A 17,021-nucleotide genomic window follows, 5' to 3' on the forward strand; every position below is an offset into this window, starting at 1 on the left:
CACAGCTTGTGAGTGGGGGAAGGTTTCATACCCTCACTGAATTGGCATTGAGGAAGAGGATTAAGGGCCATGGCAGTCAAGAGACATACCGGTGACGCATAGGAACTGTTTCAGGTCTCATGGTCCTTTAGGTTTTTCCCCCTTTATTTTTTTCTGGGGGCTAGTCCCCAATCAGAATGTAAATCAGTCAGGGGTGACCCCCAAGAGTTAACAGTGCAGGAGGGCAACTTACTCCTTTTCTCCAGTCAGCTTGGCGATGTATTTGACCTGTTCTCGAAGTTTGTTTCCCAGTTTCTCATTGGCAATCCTGTAATAAAGCACACAGGGGAAGAATGGCTCTTCCCTCGATGGGTGAGAAGTTGAGCAATGGGCACTGGTCCTTCCCAGCAGGGTTTCTGCTTGTTTCTTGGTCCCCATCACCACAGCCCTAAGTGAGAGCCTTGTGAGTCCTTGACAACTGAGACTCACATTCCGATGACTGCATATATTTTCAAAGGAATGGGTTCAAGGGATCCACATGAGGCTGGATCCCAACTTGGGAAGAGGAAGCTTGTAGCTCAGTGAAGTGTGCCTTGCATCTGATGCTACCCTGTCCCTGTGTTGCAGGCTTTGCAAACCTGCCTGGTGCGGTGAGACCCCTCTGATTCCCAACCCTCGTGTGTGGTGAGTGATTGCTCCCTGTGGTCCCTGGTTCGGCCTGGCTTGGGACCCGTCCTCCTTTTGTCGGGAATACTCACTTCTGCTCCTTTGCCCATTGCTCCATGTTGCACATAATCTGATCATTCTCCCGGTGGAGCCTACAGGTCTCTTTGGTTGTTGACCTTGGAGGCAGGCAGCATGGCTTTGCACACAAGAAGAAAATGAGACTATAAGGGACAGGAACACCCACTGCCTCCTCCCTCCCCCACATCTGGACTCTTCTTTCTGAGAAAAAAAAAATCGACTTTTGCCCAGCCCGAGGCCAGAGTTGCCACATGCAGGACCTTCCATTCCACTTATCAGTGACACGCCTGAGAAGGTACCATCCATCACAGACATGGTAGACTTGTACGCTTAGACTAGTGGCAGCGGAGTGACTTGTTCTAAAACCGGATTCTGAGCTGATGTCACAACAAATGGAAGAATGAGGAAAAAGAGGTGCTTCTTTTTAATTTAAGCAAGGGTCCTGTGGCCACCTCAGGGTGTCCCAAGACTTCATGCCATGAATGGCATTGCTTGGGTTGCTGGATGTGGGGGCATATCTCAAAGGCTACCTAACCAGTTGGATGGCAATGGCAGGACATGCCCAGAAGAGGGAGAACTAGGGGTTGTGTGTGACAGCTGATGTACCTGAGTCCTGCTGAGTCTTGGTCAATATCTATCAACTAAAATCACAGGAAAATAGGTGAGTTGACAGGTGGCCGGAAGTGTCCAGATTCTGCTTCCTGCAGAGTAATGTATGTGTGTGTGGTGTGGTGTGTGTGTGTGTGGTGTGTGTGTGATGTGTGTGTGGTGTGTGTGTGGTGTGTGTATGTGTGTAGTTGTGTGTATGCTGTGTATGTGTGATGTTGTGTGTGGGTTATGTGCGTGTGGTGTGTGTGTGTGTCTTCTTTGTTCCTGGCATCTACAGCAACTCCCCAGTCAGGACGAGTAGAGAACAAGTGACAGAATCGTAACAGCACCCACCTCCTTCTCATCTGCAAGGAGGTTCTCTTTCAGGGTAGCCATTTCCTCCTGGAATTCCCGGAGCTGCGTCTCTTTAGCTGCCAGCATCTTGAGGTCACTCTGGTGCTGTTTCTGCCATTGCAGCACCTGGTTGCTCATCTCTTCCAGTTTCTTGTCAAAGGTGTTCACCTGCTCAGGAGTGCAAAGTGAGGGGTTGGGCAGGGGCGGGACCAGCATGGTGGAGGTGGAGGGTGCCCTGTCCACACTGGAAGCTTGGCTTTGAGAGTGTGTCTTTTATTTCTTATGACCAGCAGAGGGCACCCCTGCTCTGACCTTCCTGCCTGCCTGTCATTCCAGACGCAAAGAAGGTGGAGTGAACTCAGCAGCCAAAGGCTAAATAATTCTGCATGCAGCAGATGACCTTGTGGACCTCTAACAGGAAGGCAGTCCACACCCCCAGCCTCTCACCTCTATCTCACTCTGCTGGTGGAAACCCTGTAGTTTTTTTAATTCCACATTGAGCTTTTTCATCCTTTCCTCATAAGCCATGATCTCATCTTCCAGCTGGGCTTTCCTCTCTTGGGTCTGTTGCAGGCTGCGCTGCAGGCTCTTTGTCTCGGAGGTTGCATGAGTGAGCTTCCGGCAAAGACAGAGTGCATTAGAGTGGCCATGGTGCCCTTGGCCGTCTCTGCTAAGTTTTTAGTGCAGAAGGTTCCAGGCCCTCCCTGCCCTCTGCCCATGGTGGTGCTGGTGTTCCAGAAGGTGGACAGGGACAGTGGTTGGCTTTCTGCACCTCCCTCCCTGATGTTTCATTCCCTCCTTCCATCTCCTTTCTTTCCACTCCTCTACATTGATCTGCAGAGATGCCATGTGAATTTCCCTGACAATCTGGCTTTGGAACAAATCCTGTCCCCAAATCACCTGGGAGTGGGAAGAATTGTTAGACATTACCATCTCTGCCACCCCACAGCAAATACAAGGGCAATAGCATATAAAGCTAAGAGAATGTAGGCCTTCATTGGGCAGACACCCCTGTCTGTCTAGGCAAGGGTTGAGAAGCCCAGTGAATTGTCAGTCTTACAAAGAATTGGCTTCTGCCCACTTGCAGTCCCTGAATTTCTTTGAATGGTTTCTTGGTGAAGAGAAGGTGTGGCTTCACCTTCTCCAGGGCTTGCGTCAGGTCGTCTTGGCAGATGCCCGACTTCCGCATGACTTCTTCATAGACTTCTTTGCTGACCATGTTCTGGAGGCAGTTCTTTTCTTTCTGAATAGCTGAGTCCAGCTGTGTCTGCAGAATCATGATGGAGTCTTTCTGGCGGGCTATCTGCAGGAAAAGAACTTCGCTGTTGGGGATGCTCCTTGCCACAGATGTGTGGCTGTAGGAGGTAGACAAGAGTTGGGGTTCTCTGCTGTAAGTGGCTGGATATCTGTGTTCATGATCACATCTGCATCCCACTTATGAAAGTCAGAGTTCTTTCCGAGATTCCCTGCATCTCTCCAGCCATGTTTCCCTTCCTGGCTACCACATCTCCAATAGAAGGAGCCCTGGAACATGCTAATTACACAGAATATGTTTCACAGATACAGAGATGTCAGTCTGGGCCAGGGCGATAGCCCAGTCCACACAGTGCTTGTGAGGACTTTAGATTCCCAGAACCTATTTAAAAATGATGTGTCTTGTGGCTGGAGAGATGGCTCAGTGGTTAAGAGTATTGGCTGCTCTTTCGGGACACCTGGGTTCAATTCCCATTACTCACATGGTCACCTACAACCATCTTTAATTCCAGGCCTGGGGGGGGGATCTGATACCCTCCTCTGGTCTCTGCAGGCATTGCATGCCTGTGGTATACAGACATACATGCAGGCAAACCATATGTACACATAGAATTCAAACAAACACATGCTGGGTATAGAAGAGCAGTGTGTTCCTATAATAAATCCCAGTGCTAGGGAGGTAGAGGATGTGGATCTCTGGGATTCAAAGCAGACTAGCCTATTTGGTGATTTCTAATCCATTGGGATATTCTGTCTCAAAAAGAGAAATAAAGACAGATGTCACCTGAGGAACTTACACCTGAAAGTTGTCCCTTGGTCTCCACATGCACACATCCACACGTTCACAAACACGTGTGCACCTGTACACACACTAGAACCCAGGACCAGGCTAATAGATATGATACAGCATTTCACTTACCCAGCCCTGCATGTGCTTTAGTCTCTTCCTCCTTGGAACACAACACACAATAGCCACACACCAGTCTTACAACAAATATTAAGTTCTTGGTTGAACATAGTTATACTGTTTATTTGGAGATTCAAATATTGTATGGGTCAAGTGGGTCTACTGAGCACAGCTCTCACAGTAGTGTATTTCAAATAACTCTGCACCTTAGATTTGGCAGTGAGCATACCAGGATGGTTGAAGGCAGTTGAGATCTGGAATCAGAAATCTGGTTGAGGTCCAGGTTCTGTCACTTATTTCTCAGGCCTCAGCTCTGTCTTCACAGACTGGGAACCTTTCAACTCTTTCATCCAGAGTTTGCAATGTCCAAATGAGATAATGCATGTAAAAAGGCTCTGTAATGTATGCTACCATGTGGGTATGAATTATTATGAATGAGATGAGTCATGTCCTTGCAGACTTTAAGTCTGGGACACAGATCTGTTCCTAAGTCCAGAAGCAGAAGGAACCCTTAAATAAGTCATCCTTGATTGCTTGCTTTGACCAACAGCCAGTCCACCAGCCAGTTTTCCCAGCAACACCTTAATCTACACATCATCTCAACTGGTCCCCTCACATCTACACTTACCCCTTTCTCCAGCTCATGTCCACACATTAGTTAGAGTTCCATGTGTCCGGTCCCTGAGGAAATTCTATCAATAGCCTTTCATTGTTCTTAAAATACAATTCAGATTTTAAGAAGGCCATGTTACTTATCTTTCCAGTCTTATCTTATATAATGTCTTTATCAATAAATTCCAGTTGCACTGGCCTTATTTCACTTCCTAGATTATTTTAAGTATGTATTTAAAAGAGAGATACATGATACACAACCAGGACTCAAACTAGAAACACAAACATGAACCAAAATTATGATTACTTTTACCATAGTACTGAGTTAGGGATAAAGATGGCATTATGATTTTAACACAAAAACAAACAAACAAACAAACAAGGTACCTGTTGGAATTCAAAACCCTATGCTGACAAACCTCTTAGTAAACAAGAAACTGAAGGAACTTGAGATAAAGGTAGCAAGAAGCCCATAGGGCAAGTTGTACTGATACAGATGCAATACATTAAGAGTAAAGAACAAGATGCCTACTACTGCTCTGTCCATCATCATCCTGAAGATACTTTCCAATGTGACAAGGCAAGAAAAAAAAAACAAAGATAAATATTATAAAGAAATATTTAGGAAACTTGTTGTTTGCAAATGATTTAGTTATCTACTAAAAGTAATCAATAAACTGGCGATGTGGTGCGTGCCTGCAATCCCAGCATGCAGGAGGCAGACAGGGGAGGGTCATGAGTTTGAGGACAGCCTGTGCTACATAGTGAGATCCTGTTTTAAAATAGAAAAGTTCATGAACCAAGCATGTAAAAGGCCTTGGGTTTGACCCCTAACTACACACACACACACACACACACACACACACACACACACACACCCCTTGTGAAAGTAAAGTGAGAGACTATTACAGCTTATAAGTAGGCTTACCAAGATGTTCAAACAGAGAATTAATATATACAAATGAGTGAGGTTTTATGTTAGTATTAAATATAATAAAATACAGTGGAAATATGATATAATCAAATAAAAATTTCTGAAAATGTGTTTCCTTATTTTCAAGTAGCAAAAATTGAAAATAAAATATGGACTACTGATTAAAGGAAGAATATGTTTAGAAAGCAAACCTCAGCCTTTTTCTAATAGTTATTTCAATTGATTGATTCAGTGGATCTACCACATGTATGGAAATATGTTTTAAAAAGTTGAACATTAAAAAGTTGAATATGCTTACACACCAAAAACCAAATCCTTTTACTTTCTGAGCAAAGAATTCTGATATTGGCGCTCTTACTTCCAAATTTACATGGCTAACTTTTGACATCTGGCTCTTACAGAACATTTTAGTAGCATTCCTTTGGTGGAAGAAGGGTTCTCAGGGAGCTGTATGACTGAGACCTCAAGATTTGCCAGAGGACAGCACTCCAAGAATGCCAGTACCCGAGACCTGTGCTGTCTGAACTTAAAATGAGTTCATATTAATTAAAAGGACAAAGTCAATTCCTCTGTTCTCAGTGGCAAGATGTGGCAAGTGGTCAGTCAAATTACTATCAGCTCAGACACAGCCAGGCACAAGGTGCTTTTAAAGTGCTTATGCTAAGCTTTGAATAGTCCTACGATTTCAGATCTTTTTGCATTATGAAAGATTAAGGGGTGCCTGGGTTTTCATTTGTAGCTCAAGAGACCTGTCTTCTAAGTACTATGTGTTTTTTCTTGTCCAGAAAGGTATAATGTGCTCCACCGGGGCAAACATCACTGTGCATGCTGCAGAAAAAGGACAGGCATTAGAGTTAGATGATCCAGGTTCAAACACTGGTTCGTCCCATTGCTTGCTAATTAGTGGCCCTGGGATTTGGCCTTTCTTTCCTTTGTAAATGGGGGATCACAGGGATGTATACTTTGTTAAGAGTCAAGCAGAGGGAAGGTATGTAAAGAGAATGGCTGAATTCAAGCACAGTTCCTAGAGTATGTCATAGCCCTGTGACTTTCATATGCATAATGAACCATGAGCTGGGATGAAATGAGTCTCTCCTAGCACCTTTTGTGCCTTGCAATTAGTTTGGAGAATATTCTTCCTCAAGTTGCTCCAAACAACCAATTCAGTCAGTTCTTTGTCTAATTTGTAACTCTGAAAGACCTGGCAGAAAATTGCAGGTAGTTTGGGGTGGGTGCTTCCCGAGTAATAAATGAAACCTGTTATTTAAGGAAGAAAAAATTTCCTCCTCAGACACCTGGGTCTGTGGCCACCTCCCCACATTAAAAGGCGGAGAGATGAGCTCTGGGGCCTCAAGCATGCGTGGGCAGCCACGCCTGAGGGGTCCCCTCTTTGGGGTTGCTGTCTACTCACCTCTACGTTGAGCTCTTGGATGACTTTCTGGGAGCTGTTGTATTTGTTGATGGAGGATTCCAGGTGGGAAGAACAGGAATTCAGTTCTGTCTGGAGATTCTCCTTCTCCTCCTCTAGCTTCCTCAAATGCTCTTTTGCCTGCTCTCCCATTAAACAGCAAAGCCCACCCCCACCACCAGAGGGCGTTAGCCTGACTCCTCTTCTTCCCGCCCCTCACCCCCTCCTCCGTCCTGTGGTTCCTCAGATGTCTTTCCCTCCCTTTCTCTCCATCCCCTTCTGAGCCTCCAGGCTGCCTGTCAGTCACACTCTAGGCTCTGGATTCACAGTCTGACCTCTGCAGGGGCCGGCCTCTCACCATCTTTTCTTTCTTTTTCGCTTCCTGTCGCAAGGCCTCAGTTTCTCTCTCCAGGGCCTTTTCCTGTTCCTTGCTCCTTTTCAGTTGTTCCCGTTTCTCCTCCAGCAGCCCCTTTATCTCCTGAAGCTCCTCCTCCAGCTTGTTGTTGGAGTTTGTTAGCTCCCTTTGCTGAGGAAAAACAAAACAAAACAAAACAAATCAGAAACAAAAACAAAACAAAGGCCAGGCTGCAAGACAATCCTATACTATTAAACTTGGGGAAAGAAACCCAGACAGTTGTACACAGAGGGGTGGCAGCTTTGCCCTGATGCTCTAGAACATCTTTTTTTGCTTAACTAAACTGATTTGTAATGTTGACCTTCTTGCCCACTAGTCCAGCTCTTCACTTAAAAACCTCTTTGAATAAAGTGAGTCTTAGAAGAGCACAAAGCAATACACGAGAGATCAAAGGATGTCAAGTGATCAACAAGGACAGCCCTCCAATCAACATCAGAAGATCAGTAGAGGCCCAGGACATAGGCCAGTGGGCAAGCATTGACTGCAAACAACAGATGAACCAGCCAATCGTGGTTGGAATGAGAATGTCCCTCACAGGCTCCTGCATTTGAACACTTGGTCCCCGGTTGTTGGCACTGTTTGGGGTGGGGTGGAAGATAGGAGGCGTGGCCTTGCTGAGGGGAGTATGGCACTAGTGACTGGTCTTTGAGAATTTAAGGTCTTGACCTATTCTTGCTTTGTGCTTGTGGTTCAAGATATGCTCTCACAGCAATCTACTCTAGCCCTCATGCCTACCAATTCCTGTCCCCACCCCCATGATGGACTCAAACCCTCTGCAATGAAAGCCTTGTAAGTTTCCTTGGTCATGGTGTTTTATCACAGCAATAGAAAAGCAACTAATACAACAACCTACACTGTCCTCTGGTCATTTTTAAGCTTAATCCTCGAAAATGCATATGACCAGTCATGAGAACTGGTCTCCAGTGGCTGGTGTAATAGTCCAACACGAATTCTGGAAAGCTAATAAAGACAGACCTGCTTAGCGCAGGCAGGACAGATAGTAGAGGTGGCTGTCTGCATGCGATCTTACCTTTTGCTCAAGAAGTTTGGTGCTATCAAGCAAGTCACTTATTCTTCTTTCATCCTCATCTAATGTCTTTTGGAGCATCAACCTCTCCTTGTTGCAATTTGCCAGCCTCTTCTGGCCCTCATTGAGTTCTGAGGTCAGCTCCTCTAACCGTTTCCTACAGCAAGGTGACCAAAGGACGAGCTCAGGGCCTGTGTTGATGGATTGTGGAGATGGTCCCACCCTAGGGCCTGCCATGTTACTGTCCCATTTCTGCGCAGTGGCCAACCCTTGGTTCAGGCTGGGGCTGGGGTACCTGTTGCTTGCTCGTTCCTCTTCGGCTGCCGCAGCCTCCTTCTGCAGCTTCTGCAACTGCCCCTGCAGATTCTTGATGACATCTGCCTTCTGCTTGTCCAGGAGAAGGCAGTTCTCGATCTTCCGGTTAGCATCCTCTAGGTTGTTTCCAGCTTGCTGTGCTTCTTCCTTATACTGGCAGAGATTCTGATCTGAGGAAGCCAAGAAGGGATCCCTGTGAGAGGCAGCTCACTGGACCCAGTCAGGACTCACATTCTTCAGTCCCCAGCCTGACCTCGCCTCTTTTGATACTGTCGTTGGTCTGCAGGAACTTTTCAGCTACCTTTTGGCCTTGGATTCCTTCCTGACTAAAATTAAAATTGTTCATCACCTCCATCTAATTCTGTCATTGGGACAAATTCCGGTCGTCAAGGAGTTTAGTCTGGTGAGTGCTGTGATTAGCCACCCATTATAGAGAACACTGAAATGGTATTGATTTATTTTTTGGTGCCAGGAACCAAGCACATGCAAAGTGCATGGTCTACCACTGCGGCTACACCCTGGCCTGAGAACACCTCGGAGTTAAACTCACACTGCTGTGGACTCAGCAATGAAAGCTGTGGGTGGACTTGTGGAGATGGACAGAAGTTGGTTCAGTCTGAGAAGAAGGACGACTGTGTTTTGGGGAGGGGCTTGTTGGAACACATGCACTGTGAAGGGAATGTGGACTGAGCGTGTGGCTGAAGGGTGGGAGGTTAGTTGAGTGGTGATGGAAAATGGGAGGGATGGCAGACTGCAGATGAGCAAGAAGGTGGATCAGAGAGGGCTCAGAAGATTGACAGTATGAGAGGAACATTTAGACTTGGAGCAGTTAGCAGAGGCCCATGTAAGGGAAGGAGCATACTAGGAAAACTGCAATGCAAGTTGAACATGGTGACATGTTTTGGAGGCAGGGACAGGAAGTGCTCCACAGGACCACACAGTGAGTCTACACAGTGAGTTCCAGACTAGCCAGAGCTACATAATGTGATTGTCTCAAACAAACAAAAACAAACAGGGGTGCATTCAATTAGACATGATTTCCAGGAACAGCCTTCCATCCCCTTGCCTCCACTGAGGGAAGAAGCCTTGCTGTCATTGGAAATCATTTTGGTGGAGTGTTTCTTCAAACACCGTTTTCTCATCCCTTCTTTGAAGAAAGATAGCGTCACTAAAGAAGTGATCATACATTTAGAAAAAAGTAGACAGGAGGATTAAACACACACACACGCACACAGATACACAGATACACAGACACTTAGACAGACACATAGACATAGACACACATAGATACGGACACACAGAGACACACAGAGACACAGACACACACAGAGACATAGACACACACAGAGACATAGACACACACAGAGACATACAGACATAGACACACACAAACATACATAGACACAGACACATAGAGACACACAGAGACACACACACAGATACACAGAGACATACAGACATAGACACACACACAGACACATAAACACTCACACAGACACACAGACACACACACATACACACACACACACACACGGATGATATTACTTTCTATTTATAGAAAAGTCAAGAGGGTTAAGCAGGCTGCTGAAGGGATGCGGTCTTTCCAAGGCAGGGCTGAGCTCAGCTGCACAGTTACTGAGAGGACTCTAAGGAAGCTACAGGAGGAAGCTCATTAAGGAATGAGTGTAGAATGAGAGGAGAGAGGGTGGGGGCAGCACTTGCAGGGGATGATTGGTCAGAGCATGGAGAAAACGAAATACTTGTGAGGTCTGTGTTCGATTGAGGGCCAGTGTCTACAGAGCTGAGGACTGGTGTGGGTGGATACAGTTGTCAGGACAGAGCTGGGGAGAGAGAGAGAGAGAGGAGCCATGCTGTGGATCCTCTTTTTATATCGATAGTCCTTTCACCCAACATTGAATGTACTGCTTTAGAGTGGCTAATGCAGTGGGTTTTAGTGAGCTCATGAAGCTGTGTAACTATCAACCAAGCTAGATATTGCCATCATCCCCCAAGAAACCCTTCTGAACCCAAGGCAAGAAGAGATTAGCAAACTGAGAAAGCCATCTCCTCAGAGAGATGAGGACAAGATTTCAGCACAGAATATGTTTGGAAGCAAAAGGGAGAGGGTGGGATTGAAAACCAGGGAGGGAGAAACAAAATGTGTGGTGGAGGGCTTGGGAAGAAGACAGAGCCAAAATGGGATGCAGGAAGGCCATGTCGAGCCCCATTCTCTCTGCTGTCTGGGTGGACTGGGGCATTCATCTAAGGTGGCTAAGGGAATGATGGGAGTAGGAGGCTGTTAGCAGGGCATCAGAGCACCCGTGAGCTTGGAGGTTCAGGAGAGTTGAGGGAACGGCTGGGAGACACAAGATGAAGTCATGGGGTGTGGAGTAAGACCTTGGATGTGGCCCTGTGTAGAGCTGGGTCTCACCTGACAGCTTTAGCTGCTCTTTGGTCTCCTCAAGAGTTTCCTTCAGTTTCTGGACCTCGACCCTCAGGGTCTCACAATCCATTTTGGATGTGTCCTGCCTTGCCTCCTGGAGACTTGCATCGAGGTCTTTTGTCATTCGCTGTAGCTTCTCCAGCTCCAGCTCTTTCTCCATGAGAGTGTTCTGTACCTGTGCTAGCTTCTTCTCTAGCTCATTCAGCCTCTCATCCTTGTCTTGGAGCAACTGTGGGTGTCAGAGAAGGGATGCTGGGAGAGGTCCAAGCACCACAATTGGGCTGGTCAGAGGTTATACAGGGTCAAACTAATGGCATACCATGCTGGGATACCCCAAGAAAATTCTACCTGTGAACTTTGCAATTGTTTTGGGTTCCCTTAGGCAGGTCTCACTGCAGTAGCCAGAGGGAACCTTTCAGAGTGCAAACCAGAGATGCCTGTGTTCAAAAACGTCTTCTGGCTTTGGCCACAGTTAGACAAAGGCCCAAAAGTCTTTGCAACCATCTCCTGGGAGGCTCATGATCTGGCCCTACCAAGGACACCTGTCTGGCCTGGTGTCCACAAACTCCACCATGTCTCAGCTTCAGCTAGCCTCCTGCATCTCATCTGGAGGGTGTTTATGCTTGCGGTGCCTTCTGCTTCAGCTCTCTCTGAGTGTTAGCCGTCACACAGTGGGACCAACCCAATGGTTCTCTCACTGAGTTCAAATCTTTGCCCAGGGTCACGTGACCAGGGAGGCCTTCCAATACAGCCCGACCATCAATCTGTTTCAGGACTTCGCCAGACCCCACTGCCACTCTGTTGGAGTCACATGTTAATTATGTTACCCTCCTCTGTACCCATGTCCCTATGCTACGATGTGAGCTCTGTGAGGACGGGGCTGCTGTGTGTTTTGTGACATAGTCTTAGCATGTAGGACAGTGTTTGGCATATCAGGGGCACTCAAGCATGCTATATAAACACACGATGACAAAGCCAGAGTCTATAGAATTTCTTCTTCACTTCTCCACTTCTCTAGATGCTTCCATTTTGCCTGGTGGGTTTCAGCCTTATTTTAAAATGAGAGGGTTTTCTTGTTTGTTTTTTCGAGACAGGATTTCTCTGTGTAGTTTTGGATCCTGTCTTGGAACTCACTCTGTAGACCAGGCTGGCCTCGAACTCACAGAGAGCTGCCTACTTCTGCCTCCTGAGTGCTGAGATTAAAGGTTCATGCCACCGTTGCCCAACAAAATGAAGTTTTAATGACTGGAAATCAACTAAGGAGAGTACAGGGTTTGAATGGTGTTGATCATAAAGGCTCGCTCACACTGATTTCACCATCTCCCTGTTCTTGGCTCTGGTTCTAGACTTTTCCAGGAACACATTTATAATAGCAACTACAGACCTTATAGGCTACAGCAGGGCTCCACTAACATTTCATACATTCTGATTTATATAAGCGTGCATGCCTGTGATATGTTTGTGAGACAGGGAGTCATTATGGAGCCTAGACTGGCTCTGAACTTGTAATCTTCCTGCCTTGACTTCCCAAATTCTGGGACTACAGGCATGCAACACTCTGCCAAGTTTCATGCTCAGTTCTCCCTTGTTATTAGAAATACCAAAGAAGTTCTGTGCGTGGTGCCTGGCCCGAGGAGGCCTTGGTCTCACTAAATGTGTGCCCATGAGACTTCCACAACAGCCACAGTAGGCAGAGGAGCTCTTGCCCAGGCCCTGATCAGGCCTCGTTCCCTTGGCTGTTCTAACTGAGGCCCAGGGAGTGCTAGCTCACCTTGTCCTTCTTAAGGGCCAGCTTCTGTGTCTCTGTGTACTGCTCCTGCAGATCCTGCAGCTGGTGCTGCAAGATGGCATTCTCCTTTTCCTTCTTCTCAATGTGGGCTGATGCTTCCTCCCGCAGCCCGTGTAAGTCCAGCTCTAGCTTCATCATGTCTAGTGTGGGTAAGACAACACCGCTTACTGCTTACCCATCAGAGGCCAGGCGCCCTCCTGCTCCAAGCTGCGGCTCGCAGTCCTGTTACCCTTCATGATGTTTTTCTTCTGCTCTGACACGGCTTCCAGCTCCATGCGCAGGTCCTTCACAAGGTTCTGGTACTCTTCCACGTGCAGGCACTGGCTGTCTTTCTGATCCTGCAGGTGCTTCAGGATCTGAACATGGAAGGAAGAAGAGCAGGATGAGAGCACAAAGGAACCTTCTTTCGTCCCCTCCCTCCCTCCCTTCCTCCCTCCTTCCTCCTCACTCTCCCTCCCTCCCTTTCTTTCTCCCTTCCTTCTCTCCTTCCTTCTTCCCTCCCTTCACTGGTTCCCAGAATCAGCCTTTCTCTGCTTTCCCAGCTCTAGGATCAGACAAATAATTCCACATTCAGTCACAAGAGGGCAGCGAGGAGGGTGTGTGTCAAACTCAGGGGCCTATACTTTCATAGCAAGCTCTTTACTGACTGGGAGAAGCTGATGTGTGGTGTTTCGTTCTAAACAGGACAAGATTTTTCACACCCCTTGGTGTATCTATTAGAGTGTTTTCAGAAGGGTTCAATTAAGATGCAAGACGCACTGTGAATGTTGGGCTGGGGTCCCAGGAGTGAAGAAAAGGAGAAGGCAAGCTGAACACCAACATTCATCTCTCTCTGCTTCCTGACTATGGATGCAGTGTGAACGGCCACCTCATGCGTCTGACACCATGACTTCACTGCCGTGATGGGCTGTATCCTCAAAATGAGTCAAAATAAGCCTTTTCTCCATTGAGGCATTTGAGCACAGTGAGGACCACACAGGTGTGTATGGTCTTTTCTGGAGAGGGTGGCATCATTGAAAAGCGGTCACTGATGAGATGATGGTGTGTGGCTGTTTCCTTGGGATTGAAACATTTCACTCTGCAGAGAAGCTCAAGACAGACGGCATACAACTCAACCCTTTCAGGAAGTCCCTGAAACTGACCAGATTCACTAGGTCCCTCCCTGCTGGAGTAAGTAAAAAAGGCCGCTGAGAGTCCCTCTTGGATAGGCCAACTTGTAAAATGGCGCTGAGACCAGACCAGCTGCCTGCAAGAAGCAGAAACCAGCTGAGCCATGTGGACGTTGTTTAAGACCAACCGAGTCCCTTGGAAAGGACACTGCAAACTGTTGAGCTGGCTGCAGGCTTTGCAGTCTGCTTCCCTCTCTGGGGCGAGTAGACATGTGTTATGTCTCCACAGGAAAGGTCTTGTCACACACTAGATGGTGCTGTCAGTGAGATGTGAACATCACCATTTAAACAAATAGTGATGGCATCCATAGTTCCAAGGATGATCTTCCAGCTTCAGTATCCATGACACAGTCATCTGACTTTCTGGACCTGGAAAGTCCTGAAGTCAGCCTGCCCACTAGAGGTCCCTGTGGAAAGTATGTGTGTTTTTCCTTTCTCAGCTCTTTCTCTATTCTCAGCGCATATCTCATATCCAGGAGGCTCAGGCAGGCTTGATTACCTTCTTCACAGTGTGTTATCCATGTTGGTTTTTATCATGGACTTCACGTTTGGCTTGATAGACTTAAGAGCTCATCTATGGAGCCTATGTTTTGACTACCGGCTCTCCAAAGCTTGCTATTTGTTGATATGGCTTACCTGCTGATTTATTATTAGAACTAACTTGTGATACTGCTTTAAAAATATTTTACGTGAGTATGTGTGTGTGTGTGTGTGTGTGTGGTAAGTGCATGTGAGTACCAGTCAGTGTCCATGGAGGATGGAAGGGACAGGTAGGTACTCTTACAGCTGAAGTTACGGAGGTTATGAGCCACCTGATATGGGTGCTGGGAACTACACTTAGGACCTTTACAGCTTGGGTGTTTTTAACTGCTGAGTCATTTCTCCAGGCCAAGTTTTGATACTGCTTCAAAGTTACAGAATTAAAAAAACTAATGAGTTTGTACTGATAATTTTCCCAATTTTCCCCAGGTTTGTTCCTTTCAATCTAGACAGGTCCTAGAAATTTGCAGAGTCTTTCCGAATCTATCAAGCCAACAGGAGTACTGTCTTGCTTGGATACAACATTAGAAGAGGATTAGGAGGTAGAAGAAGTTTCACATTCTAACTGTCTTTTGGGCTGGAGTACATTATGCACAGTAGTATACTTTTGGCAAGGCTGGCCAAGGTCACACAAATACAGAACACTTAGAAACTGTGCTATCAAGATAAAAAAATAATCAAAGAAATCTGAAAGAAAACTCCCTCAGTGCAATCCCCCAGAGAAGCCAAGGAACGTCACCTTTTTGATGTCCTCGCAGTCTTCTGAGGAGGTAGGGGGATGCCTGTGGGTGGCTGTGTAGGAAGCGAAGTCAGCTTGTAATTTTATCAAAGCCTCCTCACGCTCAAGAACCTGCCAGTGGTCACAGGTCAGTTAGGATGGGTGGCCAATAATGCACGCACGTGCGCGCGCACGCACGCGCACACACACACACACACACACACACACACACACACACACACACACACACACACACACACACACACACGCACACAGGTGCCCACCTCCCCACACGTGCTTGTGTTACTGTTTTTGCAATGGGTTCCTCTCTGCAGCATAGATTGATGGTATACTTACATAGCTCACTGTGCCCTTCCCACAGTTCGGGATGGAAAAGGAATTGTGCTCTCAATCATACGCCAGATTGTCTAAGGCACACTAAGGGGTTACATTTAGGATCTTTCTGAATTGGTATGCTTAATGGAGCAGGCTTTGGGCAGTTACGATGGAGACATATGCCTAATGTACCATGGGCCAAGAGTCAGTGTGTGGAGTGCGTGAAAGTATGAATCCTTAAAAAAAAAAAAATTAAAGAACATGAAATTTGTGTGTGCTGTGTCTCTTTAGAATATTGAAGTTAAATTAATGAAGACACACATGCCACCAAAAATATGAACAAGAGGCAGGGACAAATTTATACAACATTTGGGGAGTCTTATTTAAAGAGTGGGGGGGGCCTGTTAGGACAATGTTCTAAAGAAAGGCTCTTACCAAAGCGTTACTGCAGGCCAGTTTGTTCCGAAGCTCCTGGATTAGGTCATCCTGCTCAGAAACCTTTTGCCAAACTTCAGACAGTCGCTTTAGGGTTTCCTGATGCTCTTGAATCATGCACGGAGAAGTGAAGATACGCACCTTTGAGTGGTCGCCTTTGTTCTCAGGCTCCTGGGACATTTAAAAACAATGAATTGATTTTGTTTGTAATTCATGAGTCAACTTCAGAGTCCTACCAGACTCATGATCTAAAAGTGTGTGTTTGCCTTTAGTTAGCAGAATGCCCTTAACAAAGGAAAATTATTAACCAGAGCAGACACGAGATGGAAGTCCATAACAGTTTGCATTCTGAGTCCCCTGTGACTCAGGTTTCTGCCTTGTGATGACACCCTGTGCCACCAGTGTTTTTGGTAGCTGTGAAGTGATGTGCTAGGTATATCTGTGTGTGCTTTTCTGTGCAGTTATATAATCCTTTACAAATCAGAATGCCAGCTGGGCGGTGGTGGTGCACACCTTTGGTCCCAGCACTCAGGAGACAGAGGCAGGTGGATCTCTGTGAGTTTGAGGCCAGCCTGGTCTACAAGAGCTAGTTCTAGGACATCTAGGGCTATACAGAGAAACCGTGTCTCAAAAACCAAGCAAGCAACCAACAAACGAGTGCTGCTCATACCATTGTAATGATTGTCCTCACTTGACAATTTATTGAGGACACTTTCCACAGTAATTTGTAGGTCTCCCTCCTTCCCTCATAATTAATAAGACACCTCAGTGTCATTATTTGGGAGCTGGTGTGACAGAGACAGACTCATTGCAGGGAACTGAGATACATAATTAAACTATCTCAGAGTCCTACTATGGATGGTGAAACTTGTCCCCAATAAACTCTTCTCCCTAATTCCTAATTCCTGAAGCACACAACTTTTTAGAAATAGTTCATGTTCATTGGGCATGAAAACTGCCCCTGAGCAAGCTAGAGAAAGGTCAGCCAGAAACCAAGAATTGATGACACATGATGCTCATGTAAATAATTTAGCAAACAGGAGTCGTCAAAGGA

General features: G+C 46.4%; 1 protein-coding gene across 1 annotated transcript in view; it reads right to left on the minus strand.

Annotated features, from left to right (window-relative positions):
• Positions 1–17,021, minus strand: part of Pmfbp1 (polyamine modulated factor 1 binding protein 1) — a 39,942-nt gene that overhangs the window by 2,340 nt on the left and 20,581 nt on the right. The window contains exons 6-19 of the mRNA XM_051201807.1: positions 15,968–16,138; positions 15,218–15,328; positions 12,999–13,125; positions 12,752–12,909; positions 10,969–11,209; positions 8,518–8,707; positions 8,226–8,379; positions 7,139–7,306; positions 6,784–6,921; positions 2,804–2,968; positions 2,113–2,280; positions 1,666–1,833; positions 738–841; positions 233–307 (exon numbers count right to left, since the gene is read on the minus strand). Of these exons, the coding sequence (XP_051057764.1) occupies positions 233–307; positions 738–841; positions 1,666–1,833; positions 2,113–2,280; positions 2,804–2,968; positions 6,784–6,921; positions 7,139–7,306; positions 8,226–8,379; positions 8,518–8,707; positions 10,969–11,209; positions 12,752–12,909; positions 12,999–13,125; positions 15,218–15,328; positions 15,968–16,138 (2,138 nt within the window). The remainder of the gene's footprint in view (positions 1–232; positions 308–737; positions 842–1,665; positions 1,834–2,112; positions 2,281–2,803; positions 2,969–6,783; positions 6,922–7,138; positions 7,307–8,225; positions 8,380–8,517; positions 8,708–10,968; positions 11,210–12,751; positions 12,910–12,998; positions 13,126–15,217; positions 15,329–15,967; positions 16,139–17,021) is intronic.

Source organism: Phodopus roborovskii, unplaced genomic scaffold (genome assembly GCF_943737965.1).
Source record: "Phodopus roborovskii unplaced genomic scaffold, PHOROB, whole genome shotgun sequence".
Classification (NCBI taxonomy): Eukaryota; Metazoa; Chordata; class Mammalia; order Rodentia; family Cricetidae; genus Phodopus; species Phodopus roborovskii.